This window comes from Electrona antarctica (genome assembly GCF_951216825.1).
Source record: "Electrona antarctica genome assembly, chromosome: 6".
In the NCBI taxonomy this organism is placed as follows: domain Eukaryota; kingdom Metazoa; phylum Chordata; class Actinopteri; order Myctophiformes; family Myctophidae; genus Electrona; species Electrona antarctica.
The window spans coordinates 15,063,400-15,080,867 of NC_136811.1; the positions used below are offsets into that span (position 1 = coordinate 15,063,400).

The 17,468-nt window shown below is 42.1% G+C and overlaps 2 protein-coding genes across 2 annotated transcripts in view; one reads left to right on the top strand and one right to left on the bottom strand.

Moving 5' to 3' along the window:
• Positions 1 to 10,964, top strand: part of abhd16a (abhydrolase domain containing 16A, phospholipase) — a 31,745-nt gene extending 20,781 nt beyond the window's left edge. The window contains exons 16-20 of the mRNA XM_079503963.1: positions 3,595 to 3,657; positions 4,107 to 4,183; positions 8,078 to 8,176; positions 8,551 to 8,597; positions 10,142 to 10,964. Coding sequence (XP_079360089.1) covers positions 3,595 to 3,657; positions 4,107 to 4,183; positions 8,078 to 8,176; positions 8,551 to 8,597; positions 10,142 to 10,225 — 370 coding nt within the window. The 3' untranslated portion in view covers positions 10,226 to 10,964. The remainder of the gene's footprint in view (positions 1 to 3,594; positions 3,658 to 4,106; positions 4,184 to 8,077; positions 8,177 to 8,550; positions 8,598 to 10,141) is intronic.
• A 3,916-nt stretch (positions 10,965 to 14,880) lies between these two features.
• The window catches only part of g6fl (g6f-like), a gene marked incomplete at its 5' end in the record, with an annotated part of 28,678 nt that continues 26,090 nt past the window's right edge, over positions 14,881 to 17,468 (bottom strand). Inside the window, 3 exons of the mRNA XM_079503649.1 lie at positions 14,881 to 15,006; positions 16,042 to 16,137; positions 16,722 to 16,748. Coding sequence (XP_079359775.1) covers positions 16,087 to 16,137; positions 16,722 to 16,748 — 78 coding nt within the window. The 3' untranslated portion in view covers positions 14,881 to 15,006; positions 16,042 to 16,086. The remainder of the gene's footprint in view (positions 15,007 to 16,041; positions 16,138 to 16,721; positions 16,749 to 17,468) is intronic.

Genomic DNA, 17,468 nt, shown 5'->3' on the forward strand with positions numbered 1-17,468 from the left:
GAAACTTGCCCTGCATTTTAAATGGATGTGGCGGGCCCTGGGTATTAGATAGGGGGTCACAGCCACACACACAGCTGAGGACCAACGGCTTCAGTCCTTCTAAACGCAGGCTGGATCAATGAAGCTGCACTGGTGGTCAGTAAGACTCGAGTGTTGAGAAGGAGTTCTCTCACATGAGAGTGCAATGCTCGCCCCAGACGTTAATGCATGTTTAATTGCTGTCGGCACACTTGGCATCGCACCTCAAGTGGCTTTTAGAATTGGTTGACAAGATGTTTAATCGTCCATTTCCCCCATCTGGAGGAGAGGTGACCTTAATTTGCCTGCAGAGTAAATCGCGGCCCACAGTTTAGTCTGACTCCACAACGGTTTCACTTGGGGATCCTTTGGATCCATGGTTTTGATTGAACCAATCAGTTTACAAAATTGCACTCACTCTCCTAAGTGCTCAGCCATCAAACGTGTGCGTGTGCGCGTGCGTGTGTGTCTCTCTACACCAAATCTCTTTGCGGGCAACCTATTTCCACCAAATGTTCACCACCAGAATAGGCACGCTGCTAGAGTTTGAACCTTTGTAGCAACCTTTGTGTCTCAATCTTATGTACATTCTAACTTTTACGGATTCAAACACCCCCCCTAATAGTGTTAATACTGTCCTCTTGGTTCTTCCTAAAACTCGCCTCACTGGTAATGAGGCGAGTTTTAGGAAGAACTGTAGGGCAGTTACTAGTAATATATTACTGTAATATTATTACTTTACCCAGTAACGAGTAAAGTAAGGTATTACTCTGCCAAATCAGTAATATTTACCATATTACTTGCACATATTACTTTAATACTTGGGATTTGTTTGCTACCGTTTGAAAACATTTTGTTTAAAATGTCAAGAGATTGCTGCGTTATCTTATAGCCTTTTTGGCTGATTGGTGACTCTTCTTAATATTATTCAAAACAATTGGATTCAGTTCTAAAAGAAGCTGACTAAACAGATTGTGTTGTAGGATCCCTTTTTTTGCAGGTGGGGGCAAAAGTAATGTAATATAATATGTTACTGTTTTGTTTTAAGGGGTATTATGTAATAAGTTTAAGTAACATATTACAACACTGCTCATTACCAGGGGAGACTGGGATTTAGCAGCCTGGTCACCAAAGCTTTGGAACACTCCTCCCCCCCTGCCTGAGGCTCTAGGCTAGCAGCAAAGACAGTGTCTTCTTTGAAATCCCTTCTGAAAATCTTTCATGTGTGGAGGCCTTTTCATGGTGTTTATTTTAACTTATTTTGCAGCTCATCTCCTTTCATGCCTTTTCTTTCTGCCTTCTATTCGTTCTGTTTATATATGGTGCTTTTCAACACAAGTTGAGTGTTTACAAAATGGAACATGCATTTTGTTGCATCTGTTGTTGTGTATCTGTCGGGCCGCAGGCAGGCTGAGGGATCTCCATAGGGATCTCCATATATGGGCAAAAAAGGGACAGAGGTAGACAGACCTGACTACCTGACAGAATGGGTACTACCGGTATTGTGTAACTGCTAACTGGGTTACACAATGCATTAACATGCATTCCCGACTTTGCATCGTTCCCTAGTAAGCCGATGCCCGTTAGCAGTAATAATGTACTTTTTCTGTTTACCATCACAAAGATCACACCCGTGTGATGTGTCATTATGCTCTTATCATCGTACATCATCATCATCATGACATAACATGTCGATTTGCTCAGACACATATGGCGTAAATTCTCCATTCATTGTCAATGAGAATTTAACAAAAATACTGATTTGCTCAGACACATATTAATGTAAATTCTCCTTTCATTGTCAATGGTGTAGGACGAAAATAGCTGATTTGCTCGTCTACATATGACGTAAACTCCATTCATTGTCAATGGCATTTAATGTTTGTGTTCGGACAAAAATCTACACTATAGCTGAATATATATATATATATATATATATATATATATATATATATATATATATATATATATATATAGGAGGGCTGGGGCTCAAAAGAGCATATGGGAGATTGTATACCTCAATTCCCTGATTGGTCAACCCAAACCTCGATTCCCTGATTGGCCAACCCAAACCTCGATTCCCTGATCCCTGATTGGTCAACCCAAACCTAGATTCCCTGATTGGCCAACAACCCAAAGCAGCAATTTCATGGATAACCAGAGCATCATTGGGCATCACTTGTGCCACTAATCAGTGTTTATTTCGTCGACTAAAACTATGACGAACAATGTTCGTCGACTGCCTTTGTTCACTGACTAAATATACTGACAATTTCGTCAACGAATAAAAACTAGACTAAAATGTTAGGAAGGGACTAGTGGACTAGCAAGATCCAGTATAAGTCATTTTACACTTGGTTGCATGCTGAAAATAGCAGATCTACAAGCTCACAACGCGTCGCACTGCTGCGACACCTTGTGAGCTTGTAGATCGGCTATTTTCAACAAGTGTAAAATTAGCCATTTTGACGGAATCAACGACGCCAAAATACATTTTACAATTCTTAAAATCTTTTACATGACATTTACATACAATGAAGTTTCATTCCAAAGACTATGACTAAACTAAAAATAGAATTTGCTGCCACTAATCCCTGGCTGGCACAACTTCGCATAACGTTGGTGCTGTATAGCCAATAGAAATGGAACAACTTGTTCCCATGCATGGTCCCAAGTAGCCCAGCGCCCCAAAGGGTGCTGTGCTGCCCGAGTATATATGTGCACGCACGCGTGCGCGCACACGCACACACACAGTATTTATGAGATAACAAATTTATAATGATGTTGATTTCCCCTGGGAGGGCCAACTTCCTGGATATGCAGGCATGCCCCCTCGAGGCCTGAGCGTAACGCCGGGCCTGATTATGTGTGTGAGATCAACAACAAAGTCACACATGACTTAGAGTTGACACTCTAAAACCTAATTTACGGATGAGGGTCGGCAGGGACGTGCAGAGAGTGTTACAGAGGCAGGGACTGAAATTCCGGAACTTTTGGAGGAACATGGCCAATCTGCAAGCTCAGCGCGACGCGTTGAGAGCTTGTAGATCTGCTATTATCCGGGCGCGACCCCACACTCGTTGGCTACTGGAGATGCGGCGATGACATGGATTTCTAAACAAATTCTTTCAACGCAAAATGCTGCGTTCAAGATCAGGAGAGTTCAGAAAAAGGTGTATGGCATGGAAAGGAGAGGAGGGCATTTGCCTTTCTTTCACCATAGTAAATTCTGCATTCATGGTCTGGAGGGCAGTTTTACAGACGGGTAAAAGGGCAGGGGCTGAAGCCTCCTTTGATGTCTATGTGTGCATGTGCTTTCAGACAGGGACCACAGCACAATCAAAAGGGAAAAAGCTACGCCGTGCACGCGGGGATTTTGGCCGTTTTTACGTGGACGCTAGAGGTGGCTACTGGCTACCATCGAAGCAAAACATTTTGTATTTGTTTTTAAATGCTCGTTTAACGCCACTTAAGCATGTGTGTCCTATTTCACCCATAAAACCCTCTTGGATTTTGAGTATGTCACACTCATACAGTTTAGCATCATATTAATATTGACGTTTGTCTTCTTTGCAGAGGTCCAGAGGACATCATGTCCAACCGAGGAAATGACCTCCTTCTGAAACTGCTCCAGTTCAGGTCTGTCCACAGAAACCAGTCAAACACATAGTAATCACAGAGAGAGGGAGAGCTTTTTTTGAGTGGTGCAACCACTCCAAGTTACAGCAATGTCCGTGACGTTCAACTATGTGTGTGTGTGTGTTTGACTATGTGTGTGACTATGTTTGTGTGTGACGTTAATGAGTACCATCTGCAATGACCCGTGGGTGGTCCCCAGACCCTATGTTGAGGACCAGTGCACCAGTGATGGGAATAATGGATGATGATCATACTTATTAGCAACTTATTCCTTGTTAATAAATGCTTATAAGCAACCTTAATAAACCGTTAATAAGAACCAGGGGATGAGCGAGTGACGTCAGGACTTCGGCGCTCTATTTTTTATGGGTGGTCCCCAGACCCTATGTTGAGGACCAGTGCACCAGTGATGGGAATAATGGATGATGATGATGTAATTTACTGTCCAGGTACCCCAAGGTGATGACAGATGATGGAATCAGAGCAGTCAGAGAGTGGCTAGGAGCATCCAGCCCCATAGAAGAAGGTAGGTGTGCGTGTGTGTGTGCGTGCGTGTGTGCGTGCGTGTGTGCGTGCGTGCGTGTGTATGTGTGTGAAGTAAAGTGAAGTATCTAAAAATTGTACAGTAATGTACAACTCGATTACTGTACTTTACTTTACTACAGTAAAGTACAGTAATTGAGTAAATGTAATTGATTTATTTGATTTGCACAATATATATACGCATATTATTCATAATGGGTAGTTCTTCCCATGGAAAGATGTCAGTTGTAGTACCGCTGAGGTAAGAGACCCTAGGGGGGCTGATGCGAGAACCTCACTGTTTACATTACATACAATATGAATGTATTAATATTAAAAACAAAAAAGATATAATAACAATTGATAAAGAAAAATAGGTGAACAAAAATATATAATGTACATACATACCGAACAGAGAAGGGAAGAACATGATGCTACTTCTATAGTGAAAATACAGAGCTTTAGAAAATCCATACGTGACATAAAAAGCCCCAAAATAAATCTATAAAGAAGGGTGAATATTCCGCGTCATCATCATATTCCGCCTTTTGATGAGTAACATGTGTGCAATGCCAGCTTATTTATGCCAATGATGAAATGGAAGTTAACCCATTCTGGGCGGGAACCCCTTTTGGTGTTATAAACATTATGTTACAATTTAGCTATTGAAAAATAGCAGATCTACAAGCTCATAGCGCGCCACCGAGTGGCGCGCTATGAACTTGTAGGTCTGCTATTTTTGAAAAATCGTTAAAATGTGCCTCAAATATTTCAGAAAATTGTCATGATTTAGAAAACATTTCTTTTTAATTTCGGCGTCAGGCCTGAATGGGTTAAAACGTGACAGAGCGACAAAAAACAAATGTGTAACGACGAGAAACAAATCAGTGGCACGTGAGGCTTAGATGAAAGGAACCCCTAAGCTCTCATCTGTGAGCGAGCAACGAGGAGAAGAGCAGAGGAAGGAACAGTGATGATCAAAGCCTCGGCTGAGCTGCATTGCAGAGTCTGATAACAGAACTACATCATGATGGAGGACGTTGCCTACAAACGAGAAGAAACACCCCATTATACTTTACAGCATGTACAGTACAGTACAGTGTATGTTAACCCATTTAGGCCTGACGTCGAAATTAAAAAAAAACGTTCGCTCTGAAAGAATATATATACCTATTCAAAGATTTGTGCCGCATTTTTACGATTTTTCAAAAATAGCAGACCTACAAGTTCATAGCGCGCCACTCGGTGGCGCGCTATGAGCTTGTAGATCTGCTATTTTTCAATAGCTAAAGTATAACCGAATGCTTGAAACACCAAAAGGGGTTCCCGCCCCAAAATGGGTTAACAGTTTGACTGCGGAATTAATTAATCGCAATGCCCCGTTGACTGAAAAGGAACGACATCATCGTTCCTTTTCATGAAAATCCGCTCCAAAGTGGTGATCGACAACAACAGATATTGGGAGGGAAGCTGTTCTACAATCAATTAACTCGTGAATGGGAGGGAAAGTGTTAACCACATGAACCCTAGCATCTATACAGGTCTAATGTTTGTTTTTAGTTCAATGTTTGCTTTAAAAACGCCATTGACAATGAAGGGAACATTTACGTCATCTTGTCCCCAACATTAAATGCCATTAACAATAAAGAGAACGTAACGTTTGTTTTGACACCGTTTGTTTTACATCACCATTACATCACCTAATCACGAGTTAGACTTTAATATATTAGCGCCCCTCACTTCACACGGGTGTGATTTTTACAGTAATTTGCAGACATTCAGCAAAAAAAAAACCTAAAAAAAACATGCCTCATGCTCAGACAACGTCATTGACATTGTCTACCAGTAAAGGCCTGTTCATACACCAGTTTTAGGTGATAAGGTCGTCATGACGTCATGCCCCAACACATCTCTGTTTTTTGAGGGGCGCTAGCCCCTCCTATAAGCAGCTATTTGTGTAGATTCTCGTCTTACACAAACATTAAATTACCATTGACAATGAATGAGGAACTTTACGTCAGTGTCTGAGCAAATCGGCTATTTTGACTTACACAAACATTAAATTACCATCGACAATGAATGGAGAATTTCACATCATAGTTTCTGAGCAAATAGCCATAGTGTCTATTTTATGTCATGATGATGATGTACGATGATAAGAGTGCCCCTCACTTCACACGGGTGGGATTTTTACTAACCGCCGTGGTCACCTTATCGCTAGCCTGGAACTCACCTATGCTTTTTGAGTGGTGTAAACCACTCCTACGACTGGCTTTGTTAGTTTGTTAGCATGGTTGCTATGGTCACCCAGTTCACACGGGTGTGATTTCATTACGTCAGACATTACGTCAGACCACAGCTGATCAGTCTATATAAGACCTTACACCACTCAGTTCACACGGGTGTGATTTTTATGGCATAGGCAGCTCCCGGGAGAAACTGCGCAGCTGCGCGACATGAGACTAATTACTTAGAGCGACAGAGAGAGAGGAGTGTGTGTGTGTACATGTGTGTGTGTGTGTGTCAATTTAACAAAGGTGCAGACGATCAGAAATCAGCAGAGAGTGAGAGATGTTTGCGCTACTCTATGCCGAATTGAAGTGGACTCGGACCCAGACTTTTTTTTTCTCCCTGAAAAAAGAACGTCTGGGTTTCCGAGGCTACCATATCGCCTAAAAGTGGAGTACGATGAATAGGCATCAAGTGTCCTACCTGACACCAGGATCGCCCACGTTTCTCAATGGGAGAGTTGTGCTTGTTACAATAATAATAATACTCACTTCACTTCCTCTGGAAAGGCCCCTTCAACTCCAAGCCCTAGCCTCGACAACCTTGCAGGCTCATGCAAAGGCTCAAATATGTAGCATAGATAAATAGATAGCAGGTTATGTAGACAGATGCCAGATCATTATTGAGTCTTTATAGTTTCAATGTACGGATATTCCACTGTTAGACGGATGATGGGTTCTTAGGGCAGATTCACACTAGCCTTGCGTAGCCAGCCTTAATAATGCATATTTGTAATGCATATTGCCCCAGGCAGATTTAGTCTGGCCCCTAAATTGTGGGAGGACTTCACGGCCGTAGTGGTGACGAGCCAACCAGATTTGTCTGGAACCAGGCAATAACCAACCAGGGCCCAGTATGCAAATATGGGGCGGGACATTGCAGAAAATAAATGTGACACAGAGAGTGACGAGACTAATATCCACACAGTGATATTACTAGTATCGCTATGCGAGGCTAGAGTCACACTCTGTTGCCTGGTCCCCGCTGGCCATGCATGATTCACATTGGCCTTGATTCTTCCGCACTTGAGTACACTTCATTCGACCGTATTCAATGCTTCCACAATGCAGCACCCACTCAGCAGGGAGCGATGGGCGGGAGGAGTAGGACGAAGGCCCTACGTCCTCCCAGTGGGGGCTCCTCACTGTCGGTAGGATACAACGGCAGTTACAACTGAAATGTATGTGAGGAGGAACTAATTAGCATAACAATTAAACAACTAAATTGGGTAGAAAAAAAGGGGGGGGGGGAGGGGACTACTCTAAAAATAAAGAAGAGAAAAAACGGTGATGGCAGTCCACAGCGAAATAATTTTTTTTGGGGGGGGGGTCCTTGACATGAAAAAGTTTGAGCACCACTGATATAGCAACATACTGTACGTTTATCAGAAAACAGTTTTAGAAGACATTTGGTAGTATCGCCCTCAGGTCTTAATGGGTTAACAGAAGGAAGCCCCTGTAACCGTAAGCACGTTTGTCCTCCTGTCTTCAGCGTATGTGTACAGTAGCTATGAGGTGGATGATGACTGGTGTGTGTCCTCCTGTCTTCAGCGTATGTGTACAGTAGCTATGAGGTGGATGATGACTGGTGTGTGTCCTCCTGTCTTCAGCGTATGTGTACAGTAGCTATGAGGTGGATGATGACTGGTGTGTGTCCGTCCTGCAGTCCTACCAGACAGACAGAGATGTCCACTATCCATGGAGCGTTGGTAAGATTGGAACTCATGTCATGAAATGAAAAATAATTAGCTCCATTATTTTTTTTATTTTTTTTTGTTTGAGATGCGCACTGAATTAAGTGTTTGTATCCGCATTACGACAACCAAATGAATGAGCTTAGGTTTTAATCATGAGGATTAGTCTCAACGGTTTGGAGAATAGAATGATTTAATTTCTCTCTTTGCATATTCTATTGATGTCTTTCTCATCATTTCTTCTAAATGACAATGTGCCGCCTGCCGAGTATAAATCGCCCTTAAGAATCACACAAACATCATGTTTGTGAAGCATCTCCTGACATACTAAATATAGAATTATTCTCACTGCGTTTGGTGTGATTTGTCTGTCTCTGTCTTTTTGCCAGGTGAGGATATGACATTAGAGGGAAGACGTCAGTTGGCTCTTTTCTTGGTGAGACATTTTAATGATCCTCTTTTCCTGCAATTCATCTCATCTCTCTACAGCAACATTCGTCTTCACAGGAAAAAGCCCTTTTTTTTGTTGTCTTTCCATTTCATTTATTTATTTCTTTACTCATTTGTACTGTAGTGTGTATGTGAGAAGACTATATGCTTTTCTTCCCTGCATTTGGTGCATGCAGTATGAAGACGTACACTTTCGCAGTGGTTCTCAAAGTGAGGTTCAGGGACCCTCTGGGTTCCTTCAGGGCGGTGCCAAATGGACTATTACGGATCTGTAAGGGTCCACTTGAGAGTGTACGAATGGAACCAGGTTCCATTTGTACACTCAATTATCGGGGTCCTTGAAAGTTTGAGAAGTACTGCACTATTACATTGACTTACCGTCATTTTGGACATGAAAGGAGATGCACTTTAGATGCAAGAAAAAATGGTTGAGTGTTTTTTTTTTTTTCTGTTTCTTCATCTGCCCAAAAGCAGGCTTTTTGCATATTCATCGTCCATCTGTTCACCCAATTGATGAAGCTTGCTTTCTCCTGTAACCCCTCCACTTTGTGCTGTTTTTTTTAAATGCGGCTCACCTGCTCCTCCCCCTTCCTCCTGCATGCGTGCCTTCTGCCGCTCTGAAATCACAGCTCTTCAGAGATCATTACCGACGAGGAACACTTATTTTCGCGGTCGCCATGGCAACCGGCTCACCTGTGCTCTCAGGTTGACTGGTGTAATATATTTTTCGCAGAGCTCGCCTTATTGAAGTCGTTTAACATCAAACAAGAGGAGAGCCATCAATTCTGGCTAAACGCCACGCTTTCCCTCGCCTGGTCGATGCGCGGCGAATTGCACTTTATTCAAATCCGCATGTAAACAGCAACACTGATGACATGGGAGAGGTTCATATGGCATGGATGGAACCGTAGCTTAATGCAATAAAAGCTCCTCGCGCCTTTCTTTTAACCGACACTCGGCTTTCTCCCGTATTCCCCTCTCTCTTTCCCCTGTCACAAAGTGACATGGGAAAACTGCACCTCTCTCTGTCGCCCTTTAAGGTAAAGATTTTATTTTATGGTTACGTCTTGGCCACGCAGTCGTGGGCTCGAAGGGACTGGGAGTAGGAGGAATAGGCTCTTTATTAGGTTCACATGATGAATGCTAAACCATTTGGAGCCCCAGATTACACACACACACACCAAAGTCCTGATCTGATCAATAATACACAAGGTTTAGTGTATAGGAGAGTGTGCAATACACTAGGGGGGGGGGGTGTGTGTGTGTGTGTGTGTGTGTGTGTGTTGTTTTTTCTCGGGGGACCCCCGGAAATGCTGTGGCCATGTCTCGCAAGCTTGTGGAGAGAAAAAAGAAAATAGCTGATCTACAAGCTCACAGCCAGTCACATTAGGAGCTTTTAGATCTGCTATTTCACAACTTTTGTGTATGCTGATCTATTAACTAATAAAATTATGAAAAAACCCGTTGAAATATGGAGATAATTATGAGGTCTCTGACGGCAACGATATTTTCTCCCTTCTTTTTTTTTAGGCACGGAAGCACATGAGGAACTTTGACACGACACACTGCACTCCTCTCCCCTTCTCCGAGTTCCACACGCCATGGAGGCTGTGAGGAAAGCATGCAAGCAGAGCCAGATATGTAGTTCAGTTGGAGCACGTTCCCGGGCATGGTGTGACTCCATTACTGTGACGGCGCTTGGCAAACGGTCTGAGGCGTGTTGTCGTCGTCATGCCGACCGTTGGCACGGTAGCATCCCAGTCTACTTGCCTCGAAAACATTAGAAGATATGTATAGAAACATAGTTTTTTTTTTTCATGAGGTTCATGTACAGTTGTGTTAAAAGTATTTTATGCCTCTTTCTACCAAGACGGACAAAAAAAAGGATGGGGTTTCCAAGTAAATGCACAACCCATCTCTCACTCCTTCCATTAATTTTCTTTTTGGCTGTATTTGTAAAAAAACTAAATCTCATACGAGACCGAGGTAGTGTTTGGTTAACCCATTTAAACCGGGAAAGCATTTTAGATTTTAGCGTTCGCTATTCAAAAATAGAGCGCGGCATCCGCTGTGAGCTTGTGATTTGCTATTTTTGAAAAGTGTTGAAAGAATGTTGAATTAGTTTGAATTACGAAAAAGTTTGAGAATCTGCCTCAGGTCTTAATGGTGTCAGGTCAGGAGAAATCTACACTAATTTATTATTTTACAAATGTAGCCAATTCCTTTTAAAGAAGCTTACTCCCCCCAATTATTTTCTCTCCTGTGGATCTTTATGAACAAGTCTGTATCATACAATGATGCTCTTCTTAACTGTCATTAAATATGCTGAATAAATTGTTGGGAGGGAAAGGAACTTGACTTGATTGCAGCATTTTTTAGAGATTTCAATTCACTTGTGTTTTGTTAATGAGTAGTGGTAATATCTTTATTAATTCACAGAACCTGTGTCTGTACATGTATCTGCACACACACACACACACACACACACACACACACATGGAGTCAGAGACACGTATTACTAGAAGTTTAATAAGAACTTGCTTGAGTCACGGGACCAAGCTGATCCCAAAACAATAAATACCAGGCCTTTGTCATTCCATGCCATCTTGACTGATATTCGGGGGCTATTAGAACATAAACATCAGCATAAAGCAGTAATGTCCGGGTGTTGATAATATTATCACGATTTTAGGTGGGGAAAGTCATCAAATCTGAAATTACACATTTATTATTGCATTTTTGAGATGGCACAATACAATGGATTGTAATGCTCTGCTGTATTGTATTAACTGTGGTCTACTGCCTATACTGCCACATAAAGCCAAAGTGCAGAAACTAAGAAAAATAAATTAACTGATAAAAATGGGTTTAAAGGTGTTGCAACTGGTCAGGCAAATGAGATATTGGCATAAGTGATATTACACTATTGTATATCTGTTCCTGAGGTAATTATTTATCCCCCAAAATCATGGAGGCTGATGGGATACACAAATGGGTCAGTATGTGTCACAATATTGCAATTCTCTGCTGTCGGGATGAAACCACCTAACTTATTTTTCAGGAAATGAAGAAAACCTTATATTTTTAATACAAAGCAATACTGCCTCATCAAAGTTGGTACTGTGACATATTGTCAATTACTTGCATGAGAGGTGGTGGAGTTACTGTAGCTCAGGCGTGCCCACACTTTTTGGAATTGAGAGCTACTTTAACAATGACCAGCTCAACAAGATCTACCCACCAATTGGCACTGCTGAAAATAGTTACAAATGTACCTGAGGGGGCTTTGGAATAATGGCACTGGTGTTACATAAGAAATAGGAAATTGAGGGGGAAAATAGAATTGGTAGTTTTTTATATAACTTTGTAATGCTACTGATGTTTGTGCGCAACACTCTTGAAAACAAAGTATTGCATTGTGGGTTTGAGCTGACAGTCCCTTTTTTATGTCAATCAACTAACTCACCTTATATAAGTGTCAGATGCCCCCCAAAAAAATTGTTTTTCTATGCATGTCTTGTGATCTAGTGGTAGATCACGATCTACCTTTTGGGCACCCCTGCTGTAGCTGCTTTAGCAGACAGTTTGAGGGTCCAATGGAGTTCAGAGGTTTTGTCCGAAGCGCTTTTCAATACTTGCTTCAATATTGTTTTAACCAACACACAGACGTAAAGGGTGTTCAACAATATTGTTTTAACCAACACACAGACGTAAAGGGTGTTCAACAATATTGTTTTAACCAACACACAGACGTAAAGGGTGTTCAACAATATTGTTTTAACCAACACACAGACGTAAAGGGTGTTCAACAATATTGTTTTAACCAACACACAGACGTAAAGGGTGTTCAACAATATTGTTTTAACCAACACACAGACGTAAAGGGTGTTCAACAATATTGTTTTAACCAACACACAGACGTAAAGGGTGTTCAACAATATTGTTTTAACCAACACACAGACGTAAAGGGTGTTCAACAATATTGTTTTAACCAACACACAGACGTAAAGGGTGTTCAACAATATTGTTTTAACCAACACACAGACGTAAAGGGTGTTCAACAATATTGTTTTAACCAACACACAGACGTAAAGGGTGTTCAACAATATTGTTTTAACCAACACACAGACGTAAAGGGTGTTCAACAATATTGTTTTAACCAACACACAGACGTAAAGGGTGTTCAACAATAGCATTGATTTATGCAAAAGAAGGAAAAGAAAAAAGGCAAATGGAGTTAGGTGTTTTCCTCCCGACAGCAACGAATTAGTAAGAGACCTTTGGAAAAGTTGCAACCGAGTAATGGATGGATGGCCCCTGGTGGCTGGCTTGATAGGAACTGGGCGATATATAATGGGAAAAAGCAAATATATATATCACAATAGTTTACCAAACACCTCAATATCGATATTGTGGGGATTTTCTTATATTTACTTTCACAAACGATTTACACAATGAGACTTCCAGTGCCATGCGAATGTATTCACAGTTCACACCCTTCATCTTTTCCACATTTTTGAGTGGTGCAACCACTCCAAGGAACAGCAATGTCCCTATGTCCACGTAACTGTCTCTATGTCCACGTAACTGTCCCTATGTCCACGTACCTGTCCCTATGTTTGTCCCTATGTACCAGTAGGGGAAAAAGTGGCGCTGTTGTGCTAGAAACAGAGAAAGAGATTTAGTGTTGCACTGTTGCCTGCTAATTACAGAGAGAGAGAGGGAGAGGTGTCTGCTAAATGCTAATTCCCCCACACAGTAACTCTGTCATTTCTCGACCGTTTCGGACGCGGGCGTCTCGCCGGAACCAGGCTGGCACCCTGGGCGTGTTCCTGTGGGTCTGGAAGTTCCGGGGACCCACCGGGAACCCCCACACGGAGTTGCACCACTCAGTTCACACAGGTGTGATTTTTTGTTACAACCGTATTCAAAAAAGGATTAAATAAATTTTTTACTCAACCTTATCCTATACTATACCTATACAAAACCAGGCACCACTCATCACCAACACCATCCCTACAGGGAAGCATGGTGGTCGCAGCATCTTGCCGTCAGCAAAACGGAATTGGGAGAAAAGTCAGGATCAAGGGAAACGATCTGAAAAGAAGAATGAGAGAAACTGCACCAAAATACATGTGCCAAGTTGTAGCATCATACTCAAAAATAATTAAGTCTCCAATTGCTGCCAGAGGTGCTATAACAAAGTGTTGAGTAAAGGTGTCAATACACATTTGCAAACATTTCAAAAATACCCCTTCACATTATTTTGTCATTATGCAACATCGTGTGTAGAATTCTGAATAAATTAAATATTAAAGGTTATTTAATACATTTTTTAATTTAATCAAAACAAAATGTGGAAAAGATGAAGGGGGTGAATACTTTCGCAAGGCACCGTAATTATCAGTAAAGTAAACTATGTACAAGTAAACAGAACAGTCAAGTAAGTTCAGAAAAGTTCAGTCACTTTAATGGAAGGGACACCAGGAAAAGAACACTTGCAATATCCCTATCGTATGTCCAAACTCCCAAACAATATCTGGTCTCATATCACAATATCATAATGTACTTTAGTAGTTTCAAAAAGGATTTCAAATTACTTCGAGCCTATTTGTTTTGGAAGACTCTTTCACACTACTGTATATTAAGGTATTAAGTACAGTACATGACATTCAGTCATTCCTGTGGTTTCTAGAGCATGAGTCTTCGACAGGGGTCGGAAAATACAACATGAATCCAAAAGATTAATAGAAAAGATAACTTTTTTAAATGTTTTATAATATTTATTTTATTTGGAAAAAGCAGTACAATAACAGCATTTCTATGTATACATAGGACACAAGTGCAGTTCTCAGGATTTTTTTTCACCCCTCTTCCCTCCCTCCCCCCTCCAAGTGACTCCATCTCCAGTGTCTCTGTAACATCCTTGCTTTCTTCAGGACTACATATGGCATCAAGTCAACACTTAACAGGGGCAAAGGGCAATATCGCTTCAGAGTGTACATTTCAGAAGGAGAAAAAGAAGAAAGAGTGGGCAGACAAAAGAAAAAGACAAAAAAACAACAACAACCAAGAAACTAAAGTATTTACAATATTGCTGAGGGGGACAAAAACAAAACAGCTTTGGACTTCGACCATGAGAAGAGGAAGGGTGTCTTAAACGTTTTCTACAAAGATCATAAAGCAGGCTATTAGGACCAGTGAGATCACACAAAGTCAGCTCTCAGAAGAAAAGATAAATATATGGCATCCTTGGCCTGAAAAAGACCCCTGTTCTTCCTGCCTGTGCTGGACTGGGAGCCGAGTGGATGTAACACACAGGTGGGTCGATGTGGCTGAGATGTGGGGGGGGGGGGTGATTAGATTAGATCAGCCCTGGCTGGCCCTGCTCGGATCTGGAAAAACACAAGACCACAATAAAGACAAACTGGCTTTTTCAGTTTCCCTTTGAACATAAACACGTCGCAACAACAACACAGGGGCGAGGCGGTGGGGGGCTGTCGTAGCACAGGGGGGGGGGGGGGGGGGCTGTCGTAGCACAGCGTGATATCATGTCATGCTGTAGGAAGGGATTTTCAAGCCAGTGTGATTGGTGGCTGTGAGGAGACTGTGAAGGGCAGATGACTGACAATATGAGACATGCACACGTACATGTGTTGTGAGTTGTGACACACACACGTGCGCGCACACACACGCACGCACACACACACACACACACATACACACACACACACACACACACACAGTGTATGCTACTATACGTACATAGGACTACACAGTACACAACACATATACACACACAAAATCAGCCCAGGATTATTCTTTTTTTAAGATATTTATTTTTGGCTTTTTTGCCTTTATTGATAGACACAGTAAGTTGACAGGAAACGGGGAGAGAGATCTGGGGGAAAACACACAGCAAAGTTCGTCGGGATCGGGACTCGAACCCGTGACACACTGGACCGCTAAGCCGACCCAAGCCATCAGCCCAGGAATTTGAATTACAGTGGCTCTGATATTTAGTATTTTCGTATGTAAAAATACAAATGTTGGTCAATCAACTAGCCTACGGACTTTTACTTGTAACAGAGTAATTCTATATTGCAGTGTTTTTTACTGTATAAGTAAAAAAAATCTGAGTACTTATTCCACCATTGCTGCATTGCATATGAAGTTGGCAGCAGAAATACCAACAAACAAACAAAAAGACAAGACCGACCGGCCCACTGGGAATATTTCCAAACATTCCGATGGCCAGTTCAGTTCGAACCTGCATGCAACTAAAAACAACATATACGTACTGTTTCTTTGCACAGGAGCACATGTGTGTGCTCGACACATGAATTACATATAGACCCCCTCACACACGGCACACAAAGAGCAATTACACACACACCCCCACGCATTTACATGCTTCATACTGTACGTACCCACACACATTGAAACACAGTATGAGCAGGTGACCGCAGGCTGCTTTACCGGTCCAACTCCTTGTAGACATCATCTTCTCCTCTGGGCTTCAAATCCTTGGCAGAGGGATGAGAGGAAAGTGGAGGTGGGGGAGTAAAGGGGGCGGGGGACGGGGGGGGGGGGGGGGAGGAGGGGTTCAGCAAGGAGGAGGAGGAGGAGGATGAAGAGGATGATGTGACAGAGAGAGCGAGAGAGAGAGAGACCCATGGTGGTGGTGAGAGCAGATTTATGTCTCTCCGGTGTGTAATGCGATTGATTTGTTAATATCACTAATGTAAGGTTGACAGTTGAGGAACGGAGGGGTTTATCTGGAGGGAGGTCTGTGACGGATGGACTGGGAGGACAGGGAGCGAGAGGAGAAGACATATCTACTGTCAGCTTAGGGAGAGAGAGAGAGGGGGGAGACCGATTGTGTGTGTGTGTGTGTGTGTGTGTGTGTGTGTGTGTGTGTGTGTGTGTGTGTGTGTGTGTGTGTGTGTGTGTGTGTGTGTGTGTGCGTGCGTGCGTGCGTGCGTGCATTTGTGTGTGTGCGCGCATGCTTGTGTTTGTTGTGTGTACACACACACACACACATGCACGCACGCACACACACACACGCACACACACGCCACTGAATCTGTGAGGGGACGCAATAACTCACCATGTAGATGGAAGCCTGAGGAGAGGTCTGCTGGGAGGGGACCAGATAGCACAGAAAAACGCTTTAATAAACAACCATTGACAGACAGGAAGTGATGGAGAGAGAGAGCGTTGCGCACGCACAAGACTTCATTTGCAAAAACAGATATCTACGTTTGTATTTATTATCCTAAATCATGTCGTGTTCGCTCCAGGGAGTGTTGTCAAACAGGCATCGGGTTGTTCTGATAAGATATCTCAATTTTCTTTACAATTTCCTAAATCATTTCTTTTATTATTGTGCACTTCGGGGAATATCAATCACGACGGGTGTTTGCATATTTATTTTAGGAATGGATTTTTTTTCCTGTTTTTGCAAATTGTTGCTGTCAGGCCTTATATGTCCAATAACTTACTTTTCAGGAAATAAAAATATATGTTTCAATGAATCCAATGTAGTTATTATTTACTCACAATGTGGCTACTGTTCATTGGGTAACTATTTATAAAAGCCAAAGACTTTCAACCTGGCATAGGCCTACCTATTTTAGGCATGTCATTATTGGCGATTATTTTATGTTTTCTTTAGCAGATCTACAAGCTTACATCACATTGTGCTGCGACATGTTGTGAGCTTATACAGTAGATCTGCTACTTTCTGCTAGTTTCACGTGACACTGTCATTCAACAAAGTATACAATAGGGGCAAATAGGCCATTCATTTATGAAGAAAATATTATAAAAGAAACAAGGTTTCTGCAGGCTGACG